General features: G+C 37.9%; 1 protein-coding gene across 3 annotated transcripts in view; it reads right to left on the reverse strand.

Moving 5' to 3' along the window:
• CFTR (CF transmembrane conductance regulator) overlaps nt 1–21,989 on the reverse strand; it is an 89,306-nt gene that overhangs the window by 38,331 nt on the left and 28,986 nt on the right. For all 3 annotated transcript variants that reach the window (XM_061467650.1, XM_061467652.1, XM_061467651.1), the window contains exons 8-15: nt 20,831–21,077; nt 19,232–19,324; nt 18,536–18,712; nt 16,064–16,255; nt 5,870–5,964; nt 3,084–3,170; nt 1,481–2,216; nt 778–906 (exon numbers count right to left, since the gene is read on the reverse strand). In XM_061467650.1, the coding sequence (XP_061323634.1) occupies nt 778–906; nt 1,481–2,216; nt 3,084–3,170; nt 5,870–5,964; nt 16,064–16,255; nt 18,536–18,712; nt 19,232–19,324; nt 20,831–21,077 (1,756 nt within the window). The remainder of the gene's footprint in view (nt 1–777; nt 907–1,480; nt 2,217–3,083; nt 3,171–5,869; nt 5,965–16,063; nt 16,256–18,535; nt 18,713–19,231; nt 19,325–20,830; nt 21,078–21,989) is intronic.

Genomic DNA, 21,989 nt, shown 5'->3' on the forward strand with positions numbered 1-21,989 from the left:
AGTCTTCTCCCTGAAACATGTTTCTTCCCTCAGAAAAACACTTGATTTATAATACTAGGTGTAAAAGAGGACACTGCGAGATACTGTACATATGCTAAATGTCTTTCCTAAATTGGGAGACAAGTCAAATGCAGGAAATTTCTGTTACAATAAAAATAGTCAGACTTGCATCATCAGATAGGTTCCTCAGCACTTTTTCTGACAGTGTTTCCCACTGTACTTGGAAAAAGTCTTCCCTGCATGCTGCAGACCCACCCCATTCATCCTTAAATGCTGTCACAGGCATTCAGCCCTCTGCCTTACCACTCTTCTTTCACTAGGAGCAAAGCTTCTAACTTCCTTTTTAAAGCAATTCTCCAGAATTTATGTATGTGCTCAGAGGAAAAAAAAAAAAAAAGAAAAGTAATAGTTGCTGTGTTGCTGTTGAGCCCTCAAGGCTCTGAACAGTATCTTAGAATGGAAAATGGAAGATTATTCACCTGTGAACAAGAGACCTGCATAGGATAACAATTCTTATCTATGGTACCACACAGCAGAAAGTAAGTGTGATAATTTGAGAAAGTGGGTCTTCTGCTGCCATGCACTAATCACTATTTTTGGTGAGAAATGCTCATCTAAACAGTAGAAAAGTCATTGCAATATCACTTAAAGCAGTTGCCAATAAGTAATACATACATGAGCTAATGCTAATAAGAATCTGATGCTTCATCCTTTTTATCACAAAGTCTGAACAAAAATCCTTTGTAGTAACATGACATCAAGTGCAGATTTTCTTACCTCAATTAAGAAGACAGTCACACACAAAATTAGAACAAAAATCAAGTTTTTGTGGACGGTAACATATCTAAAATAGGTATTCCATGTGGTAACAGTACCCATGCTTTCAGCATCATCAGTGAAGCATTCCTGTCAAAGAGTTCACAAGACCATACTAAGAATGATATTATCTATATATGAGAATTTATGACACATGAATGCTGTTCTGCTAACTCAGTCCAAATAATTAAACTGCATCATTCAAACTGTCTGATAATGGCTACAGAGGAAGGTACTGGCAGGTTAAGTCATCTTTGATAGAAAAAAACAGTTTAGAGATAATCTGCAATTTTCAGACAAATTTTTGTGAGCCTTAACATTTCAAATGTCAATTTTAATAATTGTTTTAAAACAACGCTTTCCCATGTCATGGTTTCAAATTTCATTTTAGCATAATCTTAAAGGTAGATTAAAATTCTGCATTGAAGTCCTCTACAAATAGCATTCAAAAAACTGTGAAAAATCAGGCAAAATTTTTTTTTTAGGATTTCAACAATTTCAAGATGAAATTTGAGTTAAAATTTTCACAGATATTCCAAAAGGATATTCCATAGGGAAGAACTGCATTAGGAATGACATAGTCAAGCAGAAAAATAAGTAAGGAATATACTGCACTAAACTATCACCATGTCAAAACTCAGGATGAATGTAAATCAACACATACCTTCAAATCCTCTTCGTTGATTTCATCAGTTATGTCTAAGACACTGTCCCGAGACAAGCGCCTGGTGTAGATATCTATCTCAGAAGACAGGTTCGTCTGAGGCACCACTGACATTTTCCTAAATGTTGTACTTCCCTTTTTGGAAAAGTTTGGTCCGAGGTTCACAGAGGTGCCCGTCATCAGATTTAACACAGACTGCCTCCTCCGACCTTGCAGCAGCATATGGTCAGTGTTCAGCACATGACTCCGAAGCAGACCTACATCTCCCTGTTCCAAGTCAGGCACCAGTGACAGCCTCCTTTCTGGTGGGTCATTGTGGCCATCTTCTATCCCATTGACTTGCATTCCATTCTTTTGCACTACTGAGAACTTTCTACCTGCATTAAGAGGGTTAATAATTACGGAGTTCTTCCTTTTGTCATTAAAATCTGATGTCTGTTTAAAAGATTGCTTCTTGGTTTCATTTCGTGATCCCATGCCTTCTCCTTCAATGGAAAATCGTCGGAGAGTCTCGGTTAGTATAGAATTTCTTCTCTCTGCACTGAACTGATCAAAAGAATCAAATCCCATCAGCTCTGAACTGAAGTCAGGCCGTTGACCCTGAAGTTCAGAAAATGTCCCATAAAAATAGCAGCTCCCTTCATGTAAAATTAGTATTTTGTCAGCAATCTTTAAATGTTCCAGTTTTGAAGTAACTAAGATCCTAGTTTTATTCGCCATCAGCTTGCATACACAGCTATAAAAGATGAAAGTGTTAAAAGCAAGATTTTTTTCTTCGTTATTAAATATTGCTTACATCCCTTTCACTTTCAATCTATTCCCTTTTACCTCCCCCCTCCCAGGATGTGCAGCCTTGCGCACTCCCTCAAACTACAAAGGAAGCAGTAAGGCTGAGATGTGTAAAGGGTGAGTACTTTACCGCAGGAACCAAATGAAGAGGAGAAAATTTAATCATTTTCAATCCAAAAGGCACAGTTCAACATGAAAATTAAATACTTCTTTTCATCTTATGGTTTCTTAGATCTTTTGCTGCCAAACAAGTATTAGCTTGATTTCAAAACATCAAACTTATGATGACTGAAAAGCTCATGCATAACAGTGTGTATGTCCTTACTCTTTCAAGCTCCACCTCCAGGACAAGTAAAAAGTCTATGTCCCTGTCCTGCCTGCTGCCAATCTCCTGGTCAGTGGGCACTTTCAGGTGACCAGTTTTTCAGTCATTAGAAAAATAAGAGAAAATACAGCTTTTTGTAAAAATTTATACTTACAAAGCAGGTGTTTTAAAATTAAAGCCTTTCTGGTACACAGATATACCAGATATAAAGCCATGCTCTCTGGGAGGAATAGATTATAGCAGGCTCAATATGTTGCAATGGAAGAGGGAGCATTAATGCACACACCTGGCTCAGGCTTGTCCCCAGCAAAGTATCCTGTGTCCTACTGCTAACACAAAATACTCAGCCACAAGAATGCCTTAAAATAAACAGCCCTAAAAGATACAATTTTGATCATTTCAGTATTGTTTTACTGAATTCCTGTTCTTGGTTTTACTTTGTGCTGCTTTGTGGGATTCTTAAATACAATCTATCAAAATATACAGTACCTTTCAAATATCTCTTTTTCTGTAAAAATGTCTAAATGCCCAAAAGGAGAATCCATGAGATACAAATCAGCATCTTTGTACACTGCTCTAAACAGAGAAAACAGAAATTACATTAACTTTCACAAGTCTTATAAATTTACGTAAATATAACTTAAAGACAATGCCTTTGTCTCAGAAACTCATAACTGGTAGACTTTATGACAGCATCAATGTGGAGCTGGAGTTCAGTTTTAAATACACTTGCAAGACACCTTTCAGTAAAGCCTTTCCTTGCTGCAGACCACATTACAAACCAATTGGGTTTTCTCTTAATTTCTGTGCAATCAAAGCAAGCTATACAGCTGCCTTTACATAGGTTACTCTAAAGACCTGTTTATGGCCTGAATCTGACAGGCGCCATCAGTGTATAATGACCACTTAAATGGGAATTTGCTACCTACTGTAATGCCTACCGATACCTGAGGGAATGCTACATAAATGTAATTGTGTGAAAAGATTAGGTCTTAGCACTTAGTTTTAAAGTACTTCAAAGTAACTGTGAGCAAAGACAAGTGTATTAGTGAGCCGTGATCTAGCAAACGATATCTGAAATGGAGATGTACAATAGTTTGTGGTCAGGACATGAAAAACTATTTGTAGCATTAGGACCTTAAGCTTTATGTGACTGGACATGGATCACTGAGATCTAAAGCTGGAGTTAAGAAGGTTTTTTATTTCAAATCGATTCAAAAAGGCCCCTTATCTACCTCTGTGAATATGAAAATCATGAAGTGATATGAATCAGGGTGTAATTAGCAAGGAAAATTTCGACAGCTGCATTTCGGTACTTTTTAAAGTACTCTAAAATGAGTTTTAAAATCATTATGTTAAACAATGTGAGAATATTTAACCACCAGGAGAAAAAGCCCTCAATAATAGCATATTATGTTCATGAACCAAGCAACTTCATTGAAAAATCCTCTGTCACGATGGATTTCACTGACCATACATTATGATGTAGTGGCTGCACAACAACAAAAGTTCATACTGTTCTTGGCACTTCTATCAGCAAAAAGTTTGCATTTTTTTTTTTCCTGGAATAATGGTAGCACTCAAATTATTGCTATAATTGGTATGTTGGGCTTAGTAGCTATACATGACCGCCTTTAGGGTACCAGGCCAGTGAGGCAGCTCAAAGCCAGGGCAGGGGCTGTTTTTTTTCCCTTGATCTTTTCTTTCCCCCTGTTATAGCTGGAAGGCATTGACAAAGCTCTAGAAGAAAGATGGACTTGGGCAATCTCTATCAGCTTCTCATGATGGCTGGTTGATGGCACTTTCAGCTGGAAGTCTCATTTCACATGACTTTGCACAGAGTACACCAGAAATGTGCATGAAGACAGTCAAGCAAATAACATCCAGCTTATAAGCAGTGCAGATGGGGCTGTAAACCTAAATTTTCTCCTCTAGCTTTCTTAGAACTTTATCTGCAGCCCACACCTCAACCACCTGCACACCTTGCAGCATGCCGAGTTTAGAGTGGAGCCCAAACAAAATGTAAAGCAGATATAGCCACTGACTTTGGGACATTTAATTGTTTTTTTTAATAATAATTATGTAGCTGACAATAAATATACTATATCAGTTATGTGACCCTCCAGTAAATGAACTGTGACTATCTGAAAAATAACAGATGTGATTATCCACAGAATCTAGGAAATATTTCCTTAAATGTTGAATTCCAAATGAAAATCTAAGTGGGTTTCAGAATCATAGAATAGTTAGGGTTGGAAAGGACCTTAAGATCACCAAGTTCCAAGCCCCTGCCATGGGCAGGGACACCTCACACTAAATCACATCACCCAAGGCTCTGTCCAACCGAGCCTTGAACACTGCCAGGGTTGGTTGGGTTTTTTTGCTCTGAAAGCTTTGCCAGATCCTCCTGTTCTCTCTTACCACATAAATCAGAACCATCCATATGTCTTTTCCCTCTCACAAATTTGCTAGAAAGATCCACACTAAAAGACTCTCTGTGTTAATGAACCCATCTTTTAGCCTCACACAGACATGCATATCTTTCATGGGTTGCCAGTGTGGATCATCATAATGTGCTTTAACTTCTACCCAGAGTTTCTGAGCATGGGAACCACCACAGTTTGTACTTGGCACAGAAACAAGTGGGGCCATTTACACATCAGAGCTGTCATTACTGAACCTCTGATGACAGCTAAGTGATTCCACTGACACACATTGCAAATTTGTTAGACAAACACCTACGTTATTGTTCTGTAGATCTTCAAAATTGCTAACACGGGAAGGTCAAACAGACAAGGCCAGATCGTTATTCATAGGTACTGGCTAGCCATTCCTTTCTTAACCATTCTATGAGTCTATGATTCCACTTCTTTTTTTTTTTTTTTTTTTTTTAAACAGAAAAACCAAAACTATTAGCAACATTTTTTGAAACATGGAATTTTTTCATCTGGAATCTTTTGTACACGTTTCTTTGGTACTTGGAAAGCTACACTTACAGGACTAAATCTCCATAGACATCTTGCATCAGGGAGTGAAAGATTTATCTTCAGCTAAGCCATGGCATGCATCTAACATCAAACTTTCAAAATCTAATACAGAAATATGCAGGTGTATCACAAACACAGTTACATAGCAAAACTCAGATTTCTGAGTGTAAAATGAAGTGCAAGCTGGTGGATATTTATTTAGCAGGACCTGGTTCACATATATTTAAGTGCTCAGTCGTAATAATTTCCTTATACAAGAAACAGTACGTTACTTGGAGAGTAAAATACCTTGCTAGTGAGATTCGTGCTCGCTGGCCTCCACTCAGAATGATTCCACCTTCACCCAGCACTGTATAATCTTTGTCTGGGAACTTGGAAATATCCTGTTAACATTGTTTTAAAGAATTAGACATGTATTTTCCATATCCAAGAAACTCAAGTTAGACTGGATAGAATCACAATGCACAACAGTGTACAGACAGGTTAGACAGAAGTGGTAAAAAAACCCTCCCACAGAGGTTTATTTTTTTAAGTTGTTTATGTAATCAGAAATGGTTATAAAAGAAAATGTGTAATTCTACTGCAGAGAGCAATCACAAGCTGCAAGATCTCAAGAATAAATATTTGTCTTGATTGCTAGATCTCTATAAAAGCAGAGAATGTACCTTCATACAATATCAAACCAAGATGTTAACTGGTTGTGTTTTCTGTCAAGTAACAATGGCAAATGCATTTACCACTGAAGTTAGGGAGAACAAGAAGCTAACTCGGGATCTGAGTTCTTCAGAGCCCAGAGAATTTAATACCTCAAGTATGTTCATTAAAAAAGGCTTGCACAAAATTCCTAGCCAGGAATGCCAGGAATACTCAAGGTTTGCAAAAGGTCTGGGAGCCAAGTTCCACTGCTTGGGCTGTGTGTTACTTACAGCTCATGACCATGCTAAAAATTAATCTTTAGCCAGTGGAAAAAAAATAGAAAATTCCATTTCCTTCTCATGTGAGACAGAGAAAGGAGTAAAGGACATCCTTGTGCCCCACTGGCAGAGGTGGCCAGAAACTTTTTGAGGGGAGTATTTAGCACCAAAATTGACAATCCTTGCAAACCACAATAATTCATGGAAGTTGGGACATGGAAAATGGCTTGCGTGCTTGAAGGCTGCCTAGTTTTGATACTCCTACAGTTGCTCTAAATTCTGCCTTCTAGTCTTCGCTGGCCTACGTCTTTAAGCTACTATAGTGATACCACTGTAACTGTGGTAGATTCAGGGCACTCCTCCCAGAAATATGGGCTGATGACTCCCCTGTGCCCCAGGAAACCAAAGTTTCCAGCAGGTGTGACACCAGGGTAGTTTGCCTTGTGCAAAGCTGGGAGTCCTGAGCATCCTAGAAGCTCCCAGTGCCTGTGCTCCCCACTCGGCAGCACAGGACTGCTGCTCTTGCTGCCTATGCACGTCCTCCCACTCCAAAGACAGGGATCCCCCACAGCCAAGGAAGCTGTCCAAGGCATCTGATACCAGACAAAATCAGCTCCAGTGTTCTCATGCCTTACAAAGATGTGCAACTTCTGGAGGAAAAAAGTGGTATGCAAAATTCCCCGGAAAGTGAGCTGCTGGGAGCAGGCTTTAGGGAATGGTGTGGAAAAGGCAGCCTGATTTGTGGTCTCTCTTCCCCCAGGCAGCCGAGAGACATACAGGAACTCTGCAGTCTGCATGCACTCCACAGCACCCACAGAAACCCTGCGACATCTGGGAAAAATACCAGAAGACATGTGAAGCACTTCCAGTGCAATCCAACCTTCGGATTGTAAGTTGAACTGCTCTCTAGAAGTTTGCATTTCATATGAAGTCAGATATAATCCAGTTTTGACCACCCCTGTTGTGATGTTGATGGTTAATCACTCTGTTGGGCAGCCTTTTGGCAATCCAAGCCTCTGAGGTTTTGCAGAGTAAATAAATAAATAAAACCCCTTCCAGATAAATGTTTCCTTCTTCCTCCCCTGCAAATTGCCCTGACCTCAGGAACAGAGTGAACAATGCTGTTCACCCCTGGATCACTGACAGACAAAAGGTCCAGCCACTCAAGGACTAGAAATTGACTGCCTGGTCAGTCAGGAAATGGGAGATTCTCCCCTTTAATTTGATAATAGCGTTTACTTCCTGACTTAGAGGATTCTGACCTTAAAATCAAGATGCTCTTATGCATGGAAAATCTATTGCAGGTGATTTTTAAATTCTTCTCATGTTAACTAGTTATTTCCCTCTTGTAAAATGAGAGCCACTCAAGCAAATCCCTGGTACTAGCAGAACAGCTCAGGTATTTGAAGAAAGAGGGATGTGACAAACAATGCCAGCAACATTTTTAAAAGAGAATTTTCTAACAAAATCATTGTGCTGTAATAGGTCATCAAGTATTTAGAGTGAACATGTGAAATTCTGGCACAAAAGCTTTTCTGGCATCTATTTGAGACAACCTGCTCAGATACCTGTGGTTTCACGATGCATGCAGGAGCCATGTTATTCATGTTACTTTGACATTTACCCAGTGTCTTCACCTGAACATTGGGATTTGCTTGGTTAATTATCTAGGTATCTAAGCTGATTTCCACTGTTTCCCATTTCTACCAGTATTGCTGCCAGTAATGATGCTGGTGCTACAGCTGTTCCCTAATTCTGCTTCTTCCAGAAAAGCCCAGGTGAAGAACTGGGCCCAGTGTGTCCTCCCCTGAAAACAGGGTAAAATCCTAGCCCTGCTGAAATTAATGCCAGGGCTCCTATTGTTTTAAATGGTGGTGGTATTTCGTCAGATATATTTCTCTGCAGGTGCGTCAACACGGAATTTTAATCAGACTTCTAATGAGTTCCCCTTCTGCTCTTTTCTACCCTTCACCTCAGGATAATATATGACATGGAACAGACAAAGAACTTTTCAGGCTGTAATCATCATAATTAAAAAAATGTTTAGTAATTTCTTTCAAAGGCGTAAACAGAGTGATGAAGTTCAGTAGACACACAATGCTATTTGTTGGAACATGCATTACCTATTGTAAAAAAGTACATAGGGCTGGTCCAAATACATCCTTGCTGTCATTTTATGCAGGAAGTGAAATCAAGCCAGGGACAAAACCCATGTAATGATGCTGAACGGCACAAAACCCAGCACATTAATAAAGTAGCCGCTGGATTTTCTTTAACATTTCTATTTCTAAATGCTTACATAGAGAAACCTATTGGTAAATATTCAGAGAAGAAACCCCCCACAGTTCTCACAAACATTAATTACTTTTGTGGGTGCTTCTAATATCAGGAGCTAACGAATCTCAAGTTGCACACCCAAGAAGAAAGCACCCCTCTTAACATCTCTTTGGTTTTAAAACAGTGTAAATGTCATATTCATCTACCTCAGCAGCAAAGGGATGACTGTTATAATACCTCTATGCTTTGTATGGAAGAAAACAGCCAAGAGGGTTTAAGGTAATATCTCTTTTCAGGGTGAAGAGGAAATATGGTCTGGTTATAAAAAAAACAAAAACTCAAAATGAACTTCACACTCCAAGTCTTTTCTGTAGAGATTTTTTGTTAGCAAAATAATTTGATAAATCATTAGCAACAATTAAGATAATAAAGCATGATAAGAAATAATTTTCTAAGAAACACGCTTTTCAGCAAGCAGTTGCTTTATATATCCAAGGCTATTCAAAATACTCAAGCAGTTCTAATGATAGAACATATATATTTTACTTATGAGGGCTCCTCTTCCTTAAATATATCCTTAATAATGTAGCCTTTGATCTTCCCTCTCCTGCCTTCCCTCCCCTGCCTTCCCTCCAAAAAGATAAAACAGTCCTGAAACTAAATGGAACAGAGCAGCAGTCTTGAATCTCTCCACTTCATCTTCACTGACCCTTTCCCCTGTTTCAATTCTGTTTTTTCTACAGTCACAGTTTCTTTACAATCTCTATCCCCTTCCCTTTCTTCATTGCCATTAACATTCCCCATGTTTATTTTCTTAGTTCCCAGAAAAGTCTCCCCATTCACATTGCTACCTCCTTTCTCACCTACCAAAATACTCCCTTTTTCATCTTCTTTCTCTCTTTGCTTTAAAGAAACTGCCTCTGTACATACTTTGCAATTCCCCTTCTATAGTATGGACTACTTGCAATAAATTAGAAGAAAAATAATGAATCCCTTCTTGTATAAAATGCCAAGCAAAGCTCAACAGAAGTTAAACAGAAGCAGCACCAAGGGTTTCAAGCAGCAGCGGTAATACTCTTACACTCTATTTGATAATTTTTGTCTTGAGTTCTAAGACGAAAATTTACTGTTACCTGCTTTGACATTAACATATTAACATAATTATTGCTGTGCTTCCAAGCCATCATATCCAATTCTAATACACCCATAAGGAGAAAGAGAACTGAAACAAACCTCCAGATTTCAATTCAGTGATTACTAAAAATCTTTAGATAAAGAATTTGAAATTTCATTTTGTAGGAAGTGTAACTTTCAGTTTGTCCTGATTTTCAGGGAAAAGAAAAATAAATCTTGGAAGTAAGACAGATATAAACTACACTGCAAAATTTCAAGTTTTCAAGTTCTGAAATCAAAGCTTGTGTTTCAGACTTATACCTACAAGTGAACATTTCTGTTAATTTTTAAAAGATGAAGAATTTTCAGTATTTTTTTATATGATGGCTTTTAGGTAACCAGCTTGAACATACCTGAGTCCTCATTTTCATGGGCCAGAAGTCAGAAAACCAGATCTCTTTAAGGTATATCAAATCAGAAGTTACTTTAAAAAATTTTACTTTATTTAGGAAAGTCTCCTCTCTCTGCCTGTGATTCCTGAAGCTGAGGCTTTTGTTAGATTTCAGCTGAACCATTTATGAAGGCTTCATGACACAAAAGCACACGCTTTGTTTTTGTAAGAGTTTGTGACCTTGAGCAGAGTTTCAGGCTCACCCAAACCTCACACGAATGCCGGCAAAACTTGCTTTCTCTATGGTGAAACATTCTTGTGGAAGAGATTTCTGAAACATGAAGTAGTCAGTATGCTGTTTGTGGGTGGATTAAACACAGGGTAAGGGAATTAAATACAATTCCAGAAGCGACACAGAAATAGGACAACATCCAAGGTAATCGGTCCAGAGCCCTGTACCTAAGACAGAGAAAGGGGTGGGGAGAATTGTCTTGATTGAAACAGGTTTTTAACTAAACGATATCAAAACAGAACATTGCAGAGGGGCTCTGTTAAACAAATTTACTTGACTATTGATAAACTTCTTAAAATCAGTGTATTTGGGAGTTTGAGTCCACTTTTTTCTCTAATTGAGATGCTCTGCTGCTATAGAGAAACTGTGCTGGCTTATTTACTTCTAGTTCCCCAGGGAACTCACTGTGTCAGCAGTTTCACTGCTGACCTGACCATGATTTTGGGCCACAGACAAGAATTTCAGTTAGAGGAGTCTGCTCATGCCAGTGGATCATACCAGTGCAAGGCGGAAAAAGTATAAAGGGCTTTTGGGCCCACGTGTATGAGATGCAGTGGCTGTAGTGAGAGGCTTGAAATATTATGTGGACTTTCTGTCTGCAAGAGGCATTTATGCTATTTTAGCTGTTTACATTAGGATGAGATGAACTTCACCTTGACATGCCTGTTGCTCTCCTCAGCTAAGAGAGGCCAAGTAACTTTCTCTCACTTAGTTTACACTGTAGACATGCACGATTAGGTAACCAAGCTACCTCTTAATATCCTCTTGGAGAGAATTACCTACCAAAGACCACTCAGTTCTAGACTCAAATCCTTATTATTCCCCTCTTCTGCACACTCTGTAATCTGCAGTTTGCAATCCCTTGTCAAAAACAGGCACAAGATCAGGGTATGAAATATTTCATTCACAGACATCATAACCTCTCAACTCCTACTGATTTAGTTATCTGAAAAAAAAACCTGCCCAATCAACCAACCAACCAACCAACCAAAATCAGACAACTGCCAAGCCAGCACAAATAAAAAAGGGTGGAGCAGTACAGTGGGATGAAAGGATATGTGTTCTTATTTCAGAGCATCCTTGACATTGCAGCGAACACATCGAACATGTAGGAACACAAACCACGGCTTGGCATATTGACTGTCTCTAACTATTTTCTCTAGAACTTAATTTCTTAGATGAAAACGAATCTCCTGCACTCCCTGTAAAACCACCTCAAGAAAACATAGGATCTGGCCCAAAATTTCTTTAGTACTATTATATGATGTGATTTCACATGGAAACACTTCCTCTATTTGCATGCCATGTTAAACATTATATTTACGAGCAGCTGGTGGCTCTCAAATCAGAACATGTGTTTACTTTAAGAGTGGTAATCTCTTAAGGGTAGTTTGCCATTATACATTTATGGCCTCTTAGGTAACTATTGAAGGATCAAATGAACTAACAAGGTGGAAAAATATCTATCTTACATTGCAAAAAGGTAAAAATGGAAGTCATGGAAGTATGGCTTCAAAACTGATGAATAAATAAATAGGATAGGATATGATGTTTGTTGATTTTTTTACAGGAATAACTATAACAGACCCGCTTCTGCAGTCTTGACTGGAGGAATGCATTTTCTTAGGATGATTTTGTTCAATGTTAACAGCTTCAGACACAGTTTCAACTGCCCAAAGGGTTTGCCTTTTTAACTGAGCAAGTGCTAAAACCAAACAAAAATCTCACACCCTGTGTATAGTAGGCTTATTAATACTGATTTTGCACTGTGAAATTCTGAAAATCAAGCCACATTCCTTTGTCATTTTTAATTATAGCAGTAATAAGGATTTTGCAAGCCCAACTGGCCACTCCTACAATTTCTCATTTCTATTCTTGTTATCCCTTTCATGACATTAATACAATCCTTCACTCTCCAGGGAAGTTATACCTGTGGAATTACTTCAAATTTAATAGCAGGTTTCCATAGACATATAAACTCATCCAGTTTGCATCTCCCTATGGCTTCTGCTATTGAGCAATGAGAATAAAAATCAATCAATTATGCAGGATGGTTTTTTTGGTGTTCAATTTGTTCATACTTGGTCCTTAATTTAAAGTGGTAGGCAAAAGTTCATCTTCTCTTGCTAACAGATTTTTATCATGAATGTGAGAAAAAGTACTTGATAAAAAGGGTAAAACACCTTATCAAAAACAACAAAAAGAAGGTAGCATAAGCTACCAATTCATTTTATCTTACTTTTTGACTACCTTTAAGCTTGCCTATGGGGACTGTGTATAGGAAATGAGTTCAGAACCAATTATACCTTGGCTTCTATCACAGCATCCCAGTATAAGATTTTAAAGGCAATACCCCTGTGGTAATACCTGCATATTCAAAATTGAACCCATTGAAACAATTTATTTCAGAAAAGATTCTGGATAAAGGAAAATGGTAAGGACTACTGATCAGTGTTGGAATGGTTTGATCTAGAAGTTGAAAGCCTTCACCTCCATAAGTGCTAACTGCGATCTTCATTTTAGAAGACATGTTAAATCGGGTGCTCACCCTGCTTGCTTGGTAAAACACTGTTCCTGGAGGAAAGGAAAAAAGCAGAAGACGGCAGTGGAAAAGGAACAAGCAGCCTTTTTTCTATGCCTTTTTGTAAAACTTTTAGCACTATAATGTTTCACAGAATGTATCATGTCACTGAAATGTACCAGCCTTCCCTTGAGTTCATCATCACACAAGAACAAGGGCAGTGTCTATGCATCACTTATATCTTACTGCAGCCATGTTTAGTTTGTGATGAGTTTTCAGAAATAGTTTTTGCCAGTAAGGCTGTTTCTATTGGATATCAAGAACGTCAAAGTAGCTTTTAATCACAGTCCCTTTATCTTAACTCCAAAGCAGTCTCTCTTTTGTTCTATTACCCTCTACTGCTCTTAACCTCTGCCCATTTCCAAATTCCAGTAACTAGAACAATGTTGTAAAACATGATTTTACCTCCCGTGATGGCCTACTTACTCCCAAAGGAAAAATATCATAGAATCATAGAATAGTTTGGGTTGGAAAGGACATTCAAAGGTCATCTAATCCAAACCTCCTGTAATGAGCAGAGAATCTTTAACTAGATCGGGTTGCCTAGAACCACATCCAGCCTCACCTTGAAAGTATATAATCAAGAAATGGAATTATAATTAAATTCTGAATCATTTTACATAGATACAGCAGGCTACATTACCACAAAGATACACATGTAAGCTGTACAAACAACCAGCCATTGGAGTAATCTCTTCAGAGAAGTGGTGGACACCCCAGTGTTGGGTGTCCTAGCTGGGACACCCAACCAGATTGCTGGGACATCTAGTCTAGGTCATGCTTGCCAAGAAAGGTTGGACCAGATGATCCTTGATGTCCTTTCCAACCAAGTAATCTATGAAGTTTAAGAAGTACCTTAGGCATGCTTTACTGATGCACATAGAGATGTATTTGAGAACCCTTCTCACGCTTCTTCTGTATCATATGCCTACATAGTAACCTCCTGCAATAGTGACAAGCAGTGGTACTTAGACCTGACAAACTTCCCTCACTGAACCTTTGACACGCAACTGTCTTCCATTGTGGATCCTTTCAACAACTCAGATCTCATACACTTGTTACAGGGTTGCACTGTGGTATCCCTTACCCTTGGCAGAAAGCTACAGAGCAGAGCTGTGAGGACCAAGAACCATGAATTAAACTCATGGCACGATACTGCTGCTGCAAGCATGCCATCAAGTGGGACTACTCCTTGAAGAGCCTGTATAACAACTAGATTCAGCAACAGACCTATATTCAGGTGAAATATATAACTACTGGAATATATAACTAATATCTAGGAAAGTTGCAGAGAAGGGGGCAAAGTGAACTCCCTTAGGCAAAAACCTTCTGGTAACTCTCCTATCTGATGTATGAGAACACACACAACCCCAAGCCACCAAAGCACTAACCCTTGTCATAATAAACCCTTAAAAGGTCACACTGGCGAATAAACAGGGAATTAATATTGGAAATCCGTCCTTCAATCAGCTGTAGTAAGTCCTGTTCAGTAATTAAGATGTTAAAGCTAACAAGACTAGAAAGCATAATAATAGCAATAAGGTAATGCATTTGGCTTCCTTCCAGACCATTATGCCTTCTCTTCAGGCAAGCCCAATTTATACAGCTTCAGTCCAGAAGAAAACATCCTTATAAGTATCAAGCTTGATCTCATATAATAAGCCCTGCTAGGAGGTGAAGCATATCATTCCACACCAACACAGATCAAAGCTGGCCTGACTAAGCCTGTTTGGAGAACAAAGGAGCCACAGCCTACTGAGACACCAAGCCATGCCACCACCACCATGTCACCAAGCCGTCCCACCAACACCAGGACACCAAGCTGTCTTGAACTGTTGAAGCCAGTTGTTTCTGAGAGCTTTGGCACTAACTACAACTTTTATGATGGGGGTTAAGGACTTCAGAAAGCCTGACACAGAAGTTGTTAATTCTCCTGTCTTCAGAAGCTTTCAAAGATTTCCAGCAAACCGCAATCCAAACACAAGCTCAAATGGCCATAAACATATAAGAAAAGATTAATTTACTGCTTAACTATAGCCTGCTCTGAGATAAAGCACACTAACCTCATCTCATTTTTAAACAGACTTGCTATTGTTTTTCTGCTTAACTGGCACTAAAAGAAAATATGTTTTACTGTGCGACCTAAAGGCAGATCCTATTCAGCACAGTTAAATATTTATTGTTTTCATCTACATGTTACACACAAAATGCCTGATCTTAAGGCACAGCAATAAGGGTGCAAAGGTCTAAAAAGCTGGCTCCTTTTGTATCTTACAATGTCAAAAGGTATCTTTTCCTATCCTGGCAACATCAAACACACACAAGGACATTTCCACGTCATCGTACTAATTGTGGGCTACATATCACATGAAAATCAATCCTGCACTAATTTCTAGTGTGAAAATTTTCAATGCTCACACAGAAAACCCCAGTTTTAGTCAAGATTTTCCTCTAAATAACGCAGGTTTCAGACACAGAGTTCTAATTACCCCTGGGCTATTTATGAATTGCAAAAGAAAAGATGGAAACAGGTTAATTTCCAAGATTGTAAGGAAAAGTTTCTTTATGGAGAAGAATGTGAAAAAAGTTTTGTAGGAGTACTTTTTACATCATTTCTTCAACGTTAATATGTTTACCCAGGTTTTTAACTATCAAGGAAGACTGAGAAGGCAGACACCTTATAATATCTGAGCCAGCTTATTTAGCTCCTGTTGCATAAACTACCAGAACTGGCATGGTCAATCTATCTCCCAAGGAGCTGGCAACAGGTTCACTTGCGATTCCAAAAGTCTGGGATGCAAGGCTGAGTTCCTTAAATCTCAGAAATGTCTCGCTTACTTAAAGCTCCACTCTTTTTCTTTGGGGTTTTTCACTTTGGTTGGGTCACAGGTCTTAAGAGTCCTAGATGACTGACCTCTTCCAGTTGGCAAGCTTTGATGACACTCTTGTATCGGTATTCATCATAGGATACACCAAAAATTATGTTTTCTTTTATTGTTCCAGGCATGATCCAGGAGACTTGAGGCGAAAAAGATATCCTTCCACTGTGTTTGATTTTACCCTGTGAAGGCTCCAATTCTCCCATTATCAGCATCAGAAGAGAAGTCTGAAAATTCATTAACACTTGGTTAATAGATCTGTACAACCAGAAGAAATGTTAAACAAAGCGAGAATCACTCTTGCTAAGTTACTTAAATGGTACATTTGTCTTGTAGATAGTGTCCCTGTAGGTACTTATGTAGTGCAGGCTGCAATTAGTGGGGATTTTCATGATATGTATGGTTCTGAAAGGCCTCTGAAGTGAGAGAAACTTCATTCAGTGAACAATAACAATTGTGTAATATCTTGAAAAAAAGGCATGCTGCTGCAAAAGTATATATTATTATATGCAATGATATATTTTTATTAACCTTCTAGTAATTTTACAAGGTAAAAATGTGAGACATATACAGACATAAGTTATTAGTATTTATGGAGAATATTATTTGATTTTTAATGTTATGAGTAGCTATTTTGTTTGTTCTTTGTACAAGATAATTAACGTTTACAATTTTACTAGTGTTCATAAGCCTTTTATCTGCATTGCCTTGAAAAATAAAATTTCTTCATATATGTCTATGCAATTACTCACAAACTACTCAGTGTGATCTGAATTTTCCTCTGTATCTTTTAACTCATTTACGTGAATACATGACCTAAGTGTATTTACTATTTCCCTTCATAAAAGAATTGATTGCAATTTCAGTACTGACATGTTACAATTTCAAAGTTAATCAGTAGCTTGTAGTAACCTTGTCACACATAACTGGCTACTGGATCAAAGAATAGAATTGAGAAATACAAGGAAAAATATGTTACAGAGCCATTACAGTGGTGTTCTTATCACTAATAAACAGTCAGCAAAGCTGGGACGTAACAGCCAAAGATCTAAATATCTGTCTAAGTCACAGTTTAATGCTGTCAAGCCCAAGGATCCTTTGACAAGTTATGCAATATGCAGGGAGAGCCTCACAAGATTCTTTCCATTCATATCAGAATCTAACTTTTCCAAAATGCTGAGTAAGAAGTTTCTGATCTTGCAAAGGACAGACACTTAGTGTTAAACTACTGTATCTGATGCCATATAGCATAGATGGAAAAAAAAAAAAACAAAACTAAACAAAACCACCAAACCCAACCCTATCTGATACTGAAGCAGTATTAAAGAACTGATGTCAGGCTTCACACCTGTTACAGATAAAGTAAGTGTGCAGTCTGTTTCATAAGCCTGACAGTTCCTGGAATATACAGTAACAGCCTTAAGCAACATGAAGGAAGCCATAAACTAAGAGGATGCATGGAAAGGAGGATTTTATTTATTTTTGGGGTGGGGGGATCCAGCTTGGGGTTTTTAAAAATCTTTCAGATAATATTACAAGTCTTCTGTCGTTATTGCATTGAAAAGTGCAAATCTGTTGTATGCATATACTCAAACTGCTCACTGTAACCTGATTTTTCCTCAGTTTCCTAAGTAGCTGAATAAAGGAGATATACGTATGTCCTTCAGCACTTTCTAGTTGATATTTTTGTATTACAAGTATCACCTTTAGCAACAAGGCAAAACTGATTTTTGGTGATATCTTAGCAAAATATCAGCAACATAGCAAAATTAGTCTGTAAATTTAGAAGTATCACAGTAAAATGCACCACAACATGTTGGCTTGATGGTAACCTCATGTGCTGTGCCCTTTGCTCTTTCCTACTGGTATCATCACTGAAAAACAATATAGAAGCTTTGATCATACTATATTGAAATTGATGGGTCCTTTACCATTGACTACAACAGAAGAAATATTTTACTCCATGCAAGGAAATCAGAATATGTTCACCAATAATTTGTTCAACCCAAAAAGTTGCCAAACACATAATGAATGTTTGTTTTGACTTTCACATCTTCTCAGAAAATGCAGTGAAGATGACAGATACATCTAATTACTTGCTTTTTGAAGTTAATAAGAGTATCACAGTTCAACTCATTTTATATTAATGAGGTTAATCAGATGTGTTATCTGCAAACTAAATATATTGCTAAAATTATCTGCAAACTCAACGTATTGCTAACATTTGGGGATTCTAAAGGGACGACTAATCTAAACCACAACTTTTCCTAGAAAACCACAGTTTCCACAGCACCTCCCCCAGGCTTCGCATGGGACTCGGGGAGCCTGTCAGAGTGAAACACTGTGCGAATATACTTTTTATACTTTTTCCTACAGCCACCATGTTTACAGTGAGCAGAAGACAGCAAGAATACAGTACCGATACAGGTATCATTACAGCTAACAACACAGTATCATTTCTTGAAATTATTAGGATTTTGTTGAAAAAAACCCAGAAATAGAAATACCTTGCCTGCTCCAGTAGATCCAGAAACAGCTAATAACTGTCCCTTCTCAATCTTGAAATTTATATCCTGAAGAACAGGGGATGCATGAAGTGGAAAATTACTGAAGAAGAGATTGCTGTCAGTGCTAGAATTGCTGTTGTTTTCCTGGCTTGCTTTTAAAAACAGTTCTCCAATTCCCTGCAACATACACAGATGTGTATTTGTATTTACGTAAAAATAAAGCATATGCAGACATGTATATCATACTACATACTTAGGAAAACATATGAACTTACTTTTCTGATGTTACTTTGCCTATCTATACCATATTTATTATATTCTTAAATATACATATATATTCATGAACTTGCTCCTAAATCTGTGGACACAAACAGAATTTGCCTCTTATAGAACTAGTTTCCAATGTTTACACATGCCACAGCCTGATTCTGTTTTCAGGCTGGTTTAAATCAGAAATAACTACTTATTATAGACCTTAACACTTATTAAAAGGTCTCTTACAAAGTTTCTCAATCACAGATAATTTGATATTATACATTCATTACTTGCCATATATTCCTTGCCTGCTGATAGCTGAATCTAAGGTGAAGTTAAAATGAAGGAGCATAGGCTGCCTATTTTAGAGAACACCATGGCAAATATCAGTGAAAAAAAATACATTCTGTGTTTTTATTTAGTTTGGGTAAAAGTACTAACCTCATCCCAAAAAGCTGTTACTTTGTCCAGCTCAACACCAGTGGTGGTTAGATTATACTCCAGGGCTTTATATTCCTTTTTCAGCAAGAAATCCTAGAAACACCATGAAAGCAGATGAGAGGAAGCAGTAAGAAAGGATGGCCATATAACACAAAGGAGTACATACTTGCCAACACTGAGCACAAAGGTTTCTTACAGTGCTAGTGCATTGTCCTGTCTTAGAGGGAGGCATAAATATAGCTCATCAACATCTTTTGGATGCAGAAGGAAACGCTTTTGAAGCTACCAATTCTTTCACTGCTAGTGAAAACATAACCATAAAGATATTCAGTTCTGATTTATAAAGAATATCAAAATTTGGCATTTCCTTTGCTTTCAGGACTTGTATCAGGCAACATCACCTCCTCTGACCTTAATTGCTTTCAAATAAAGCTTTTGTTTTGGAGTAGGATGTGGAAGGTTGCACACTGGTATCTTCCTATTCCAAAACTGCAAGACTTTAAAAGTGTTACAATGATGTCTCTACCAACAAAACAAAAATGGCAGATAATGATCCCAGCCAGTACAGCACTGAAGTAGTGTAATTTCAAATAGCACAAGTCAGCAACTTGACACTTGTGTTACCATCGGGGATGATGACAAAATACCTCCATTAATGCCTAGGGAATCTGAGAGCAAATGGACTGCCTACACTGGGACTCAATAACGCCTTCTAATGTTGAACAGAAAAGTTTATGATTTGACTTCTCAAACCTTCTGCCAGCTGAAAATCATAAAAATCCAATACCTGCCTCTTATTCTATACTAGCATCTCTGATTAGGATCTTTAAATTCCATAGTAGATATTTTTATTAAGCTAAAAAAAAAAAATAAATTGTATGTTTTAAAAAGAAAAAAAATCTATTTGCAAATATATAAAAAAAGCCCAAATTTCATCCTGAAAATTGAATAAAAATTCTTTTTCCTGAGGCGTGATTTCAAAACAGCAGATAAAATAGTGTTAATGAGAATTCATCTTGATTTGACTCTGTAAATAAGCCTCTCATCCTGGTATATGAGCAATTCATCTCAGTAGACAAGGTAGTTAATAATTATTTGACTGGTACCTTAATTATGTTTACTACTCATAATAAATGAGATGCGTATTTGCATAAGATGCACAATTTCCTGCTGTTCTTGCAACTAATAGCTAGGAAAACAGCAGATCTGTGACTGCAACTACTAGAAGCTGTGCTATATAAAACATTTCCTAATTTTGTACTTCCTCTTCTGAAGGAAAAACATCTCTTAAGAACCACAACTCATGAAATATCTTTTATTAAGTTCCTTGTTCTGCAATGAGAAGAAATAAGTAAATGCCACCGTTTCAAAAAAGGCAGCATGCAGGTAGCATGGGAGTCCTGTGGTTATGCTGCCTGGGGAACCATATAACAATATCAAGATTTATAATGACATTTCATGGTATGTAGTCAAAGCAACACATAGTATATTTGGAAAGTCTGCATAAATGCTGTGCTCTTTTGTTGATCGATTGACAAGATAACGTGCTATGAAGAATGAGCTTACGTACTTGGGAAGATTTTAGTGCATATAACCTACCTGTATTTTGTTTATTGCTCCAATAGAGTCATACCAGGTCTGCACAGACCCAGGAAACTGCCTGGTCACTGTCATTCGAAGAACAATGCAGAAGGAAATGGTGGTAAATATTTTTCGGAGAATAATTCCTTTAATCACAGCATATGGAAGCACAGCTAAAAACACCACAAAAAAGCCTGAAAAGAAGAAGGCTGAGCTGTTCAAATATCTCACATAAGCAGCTTTTCGGGTGAGCTTCAGTTCAGTTCTGTTAAAAAAAAACAAATACAAATAATTAGTACAGGATTCCACAGTTAACATCTTACAAATATTTTGGATGCACCTGGTGGTAAACAATTAACTCAAAAGCTCGTTCATTCTTCTTATTTTCTAGCATTGCAGTTAAAAAGCAAGATTCCAAACAATTTTGGACCTAAACAATAATTAGGCACCAATGTTCAGAGATGTCAAACAAAATAACAATAATTTATGTTATAATTTGGATACCTCATAAACCACAAGCCTCTACAATTCCTAGCACAATCATCCTTAAGCATCTAATGCTGTGGTATCTGATACACCCCCAGAAACATCATCCCATATTCATCCAGTCATGTAGCTATGCAATTCCCCTGGAAGTAACATACTTTGAGATGCCAGATTTGCTATACAAGACCATAAAAAAAACTAAGAACAATCCACAGTCTGATTATAATGGCTTTTTGCAGACCACCCTACTAACAGCTTCACCCATGAAGTAAGGTATCACTTGACCTCAGCCTGAAGAGGTGGAAAGCAGCGAGTCTGCTCTCCACCTTCCTTTTTCTGTAGAAGCTCAGTCTTCAGAGTAGCTTACTGACTGCTGTAGAGACGGGAATGCAACTGGTGATTATCTGGACTGCTTCCAAAATGTCTATGTATCTTACTGCAAGATATTAAATAAAATGAGAACTAATCCAGGAGAGTAATTCATTTTCTGAGCTGATAGCCCTGCCTCACAGTGCTGAAGCTTTCCATCAACTGCTGCCCTGTTCACATTCCCCAGGTGCCTCACAACACAGCTTTGCCTGAACAAAAGCACCACTGCCACAGTGAAAGAGCAATTGCTCTACTGCAAAGAGCAATTAACTGGGGCTAGAGACGCAGCTAGACCTCAAGGTGCCCATTCACTGGGTGAGTG

The sequence above is a fragment of the Pezoporus flaviventris genome, unplaced genomic scaffold, assembly GCF_033815535.1.
Source record: "Pezoporus flaviventris isolate CSIRO_AGI_PZ_B2104156 unplaced genomic scaffold, CSIRO_AGI_Pfla_v1 ptg000045l, whole genome shotgun sequence".
Lineage (NCBI taxonomy): Eukaryota > Metazoa > Chordata > Aves > Psittaciformes > Psittacidae > Pezoporus > Pezoporus flaviventris.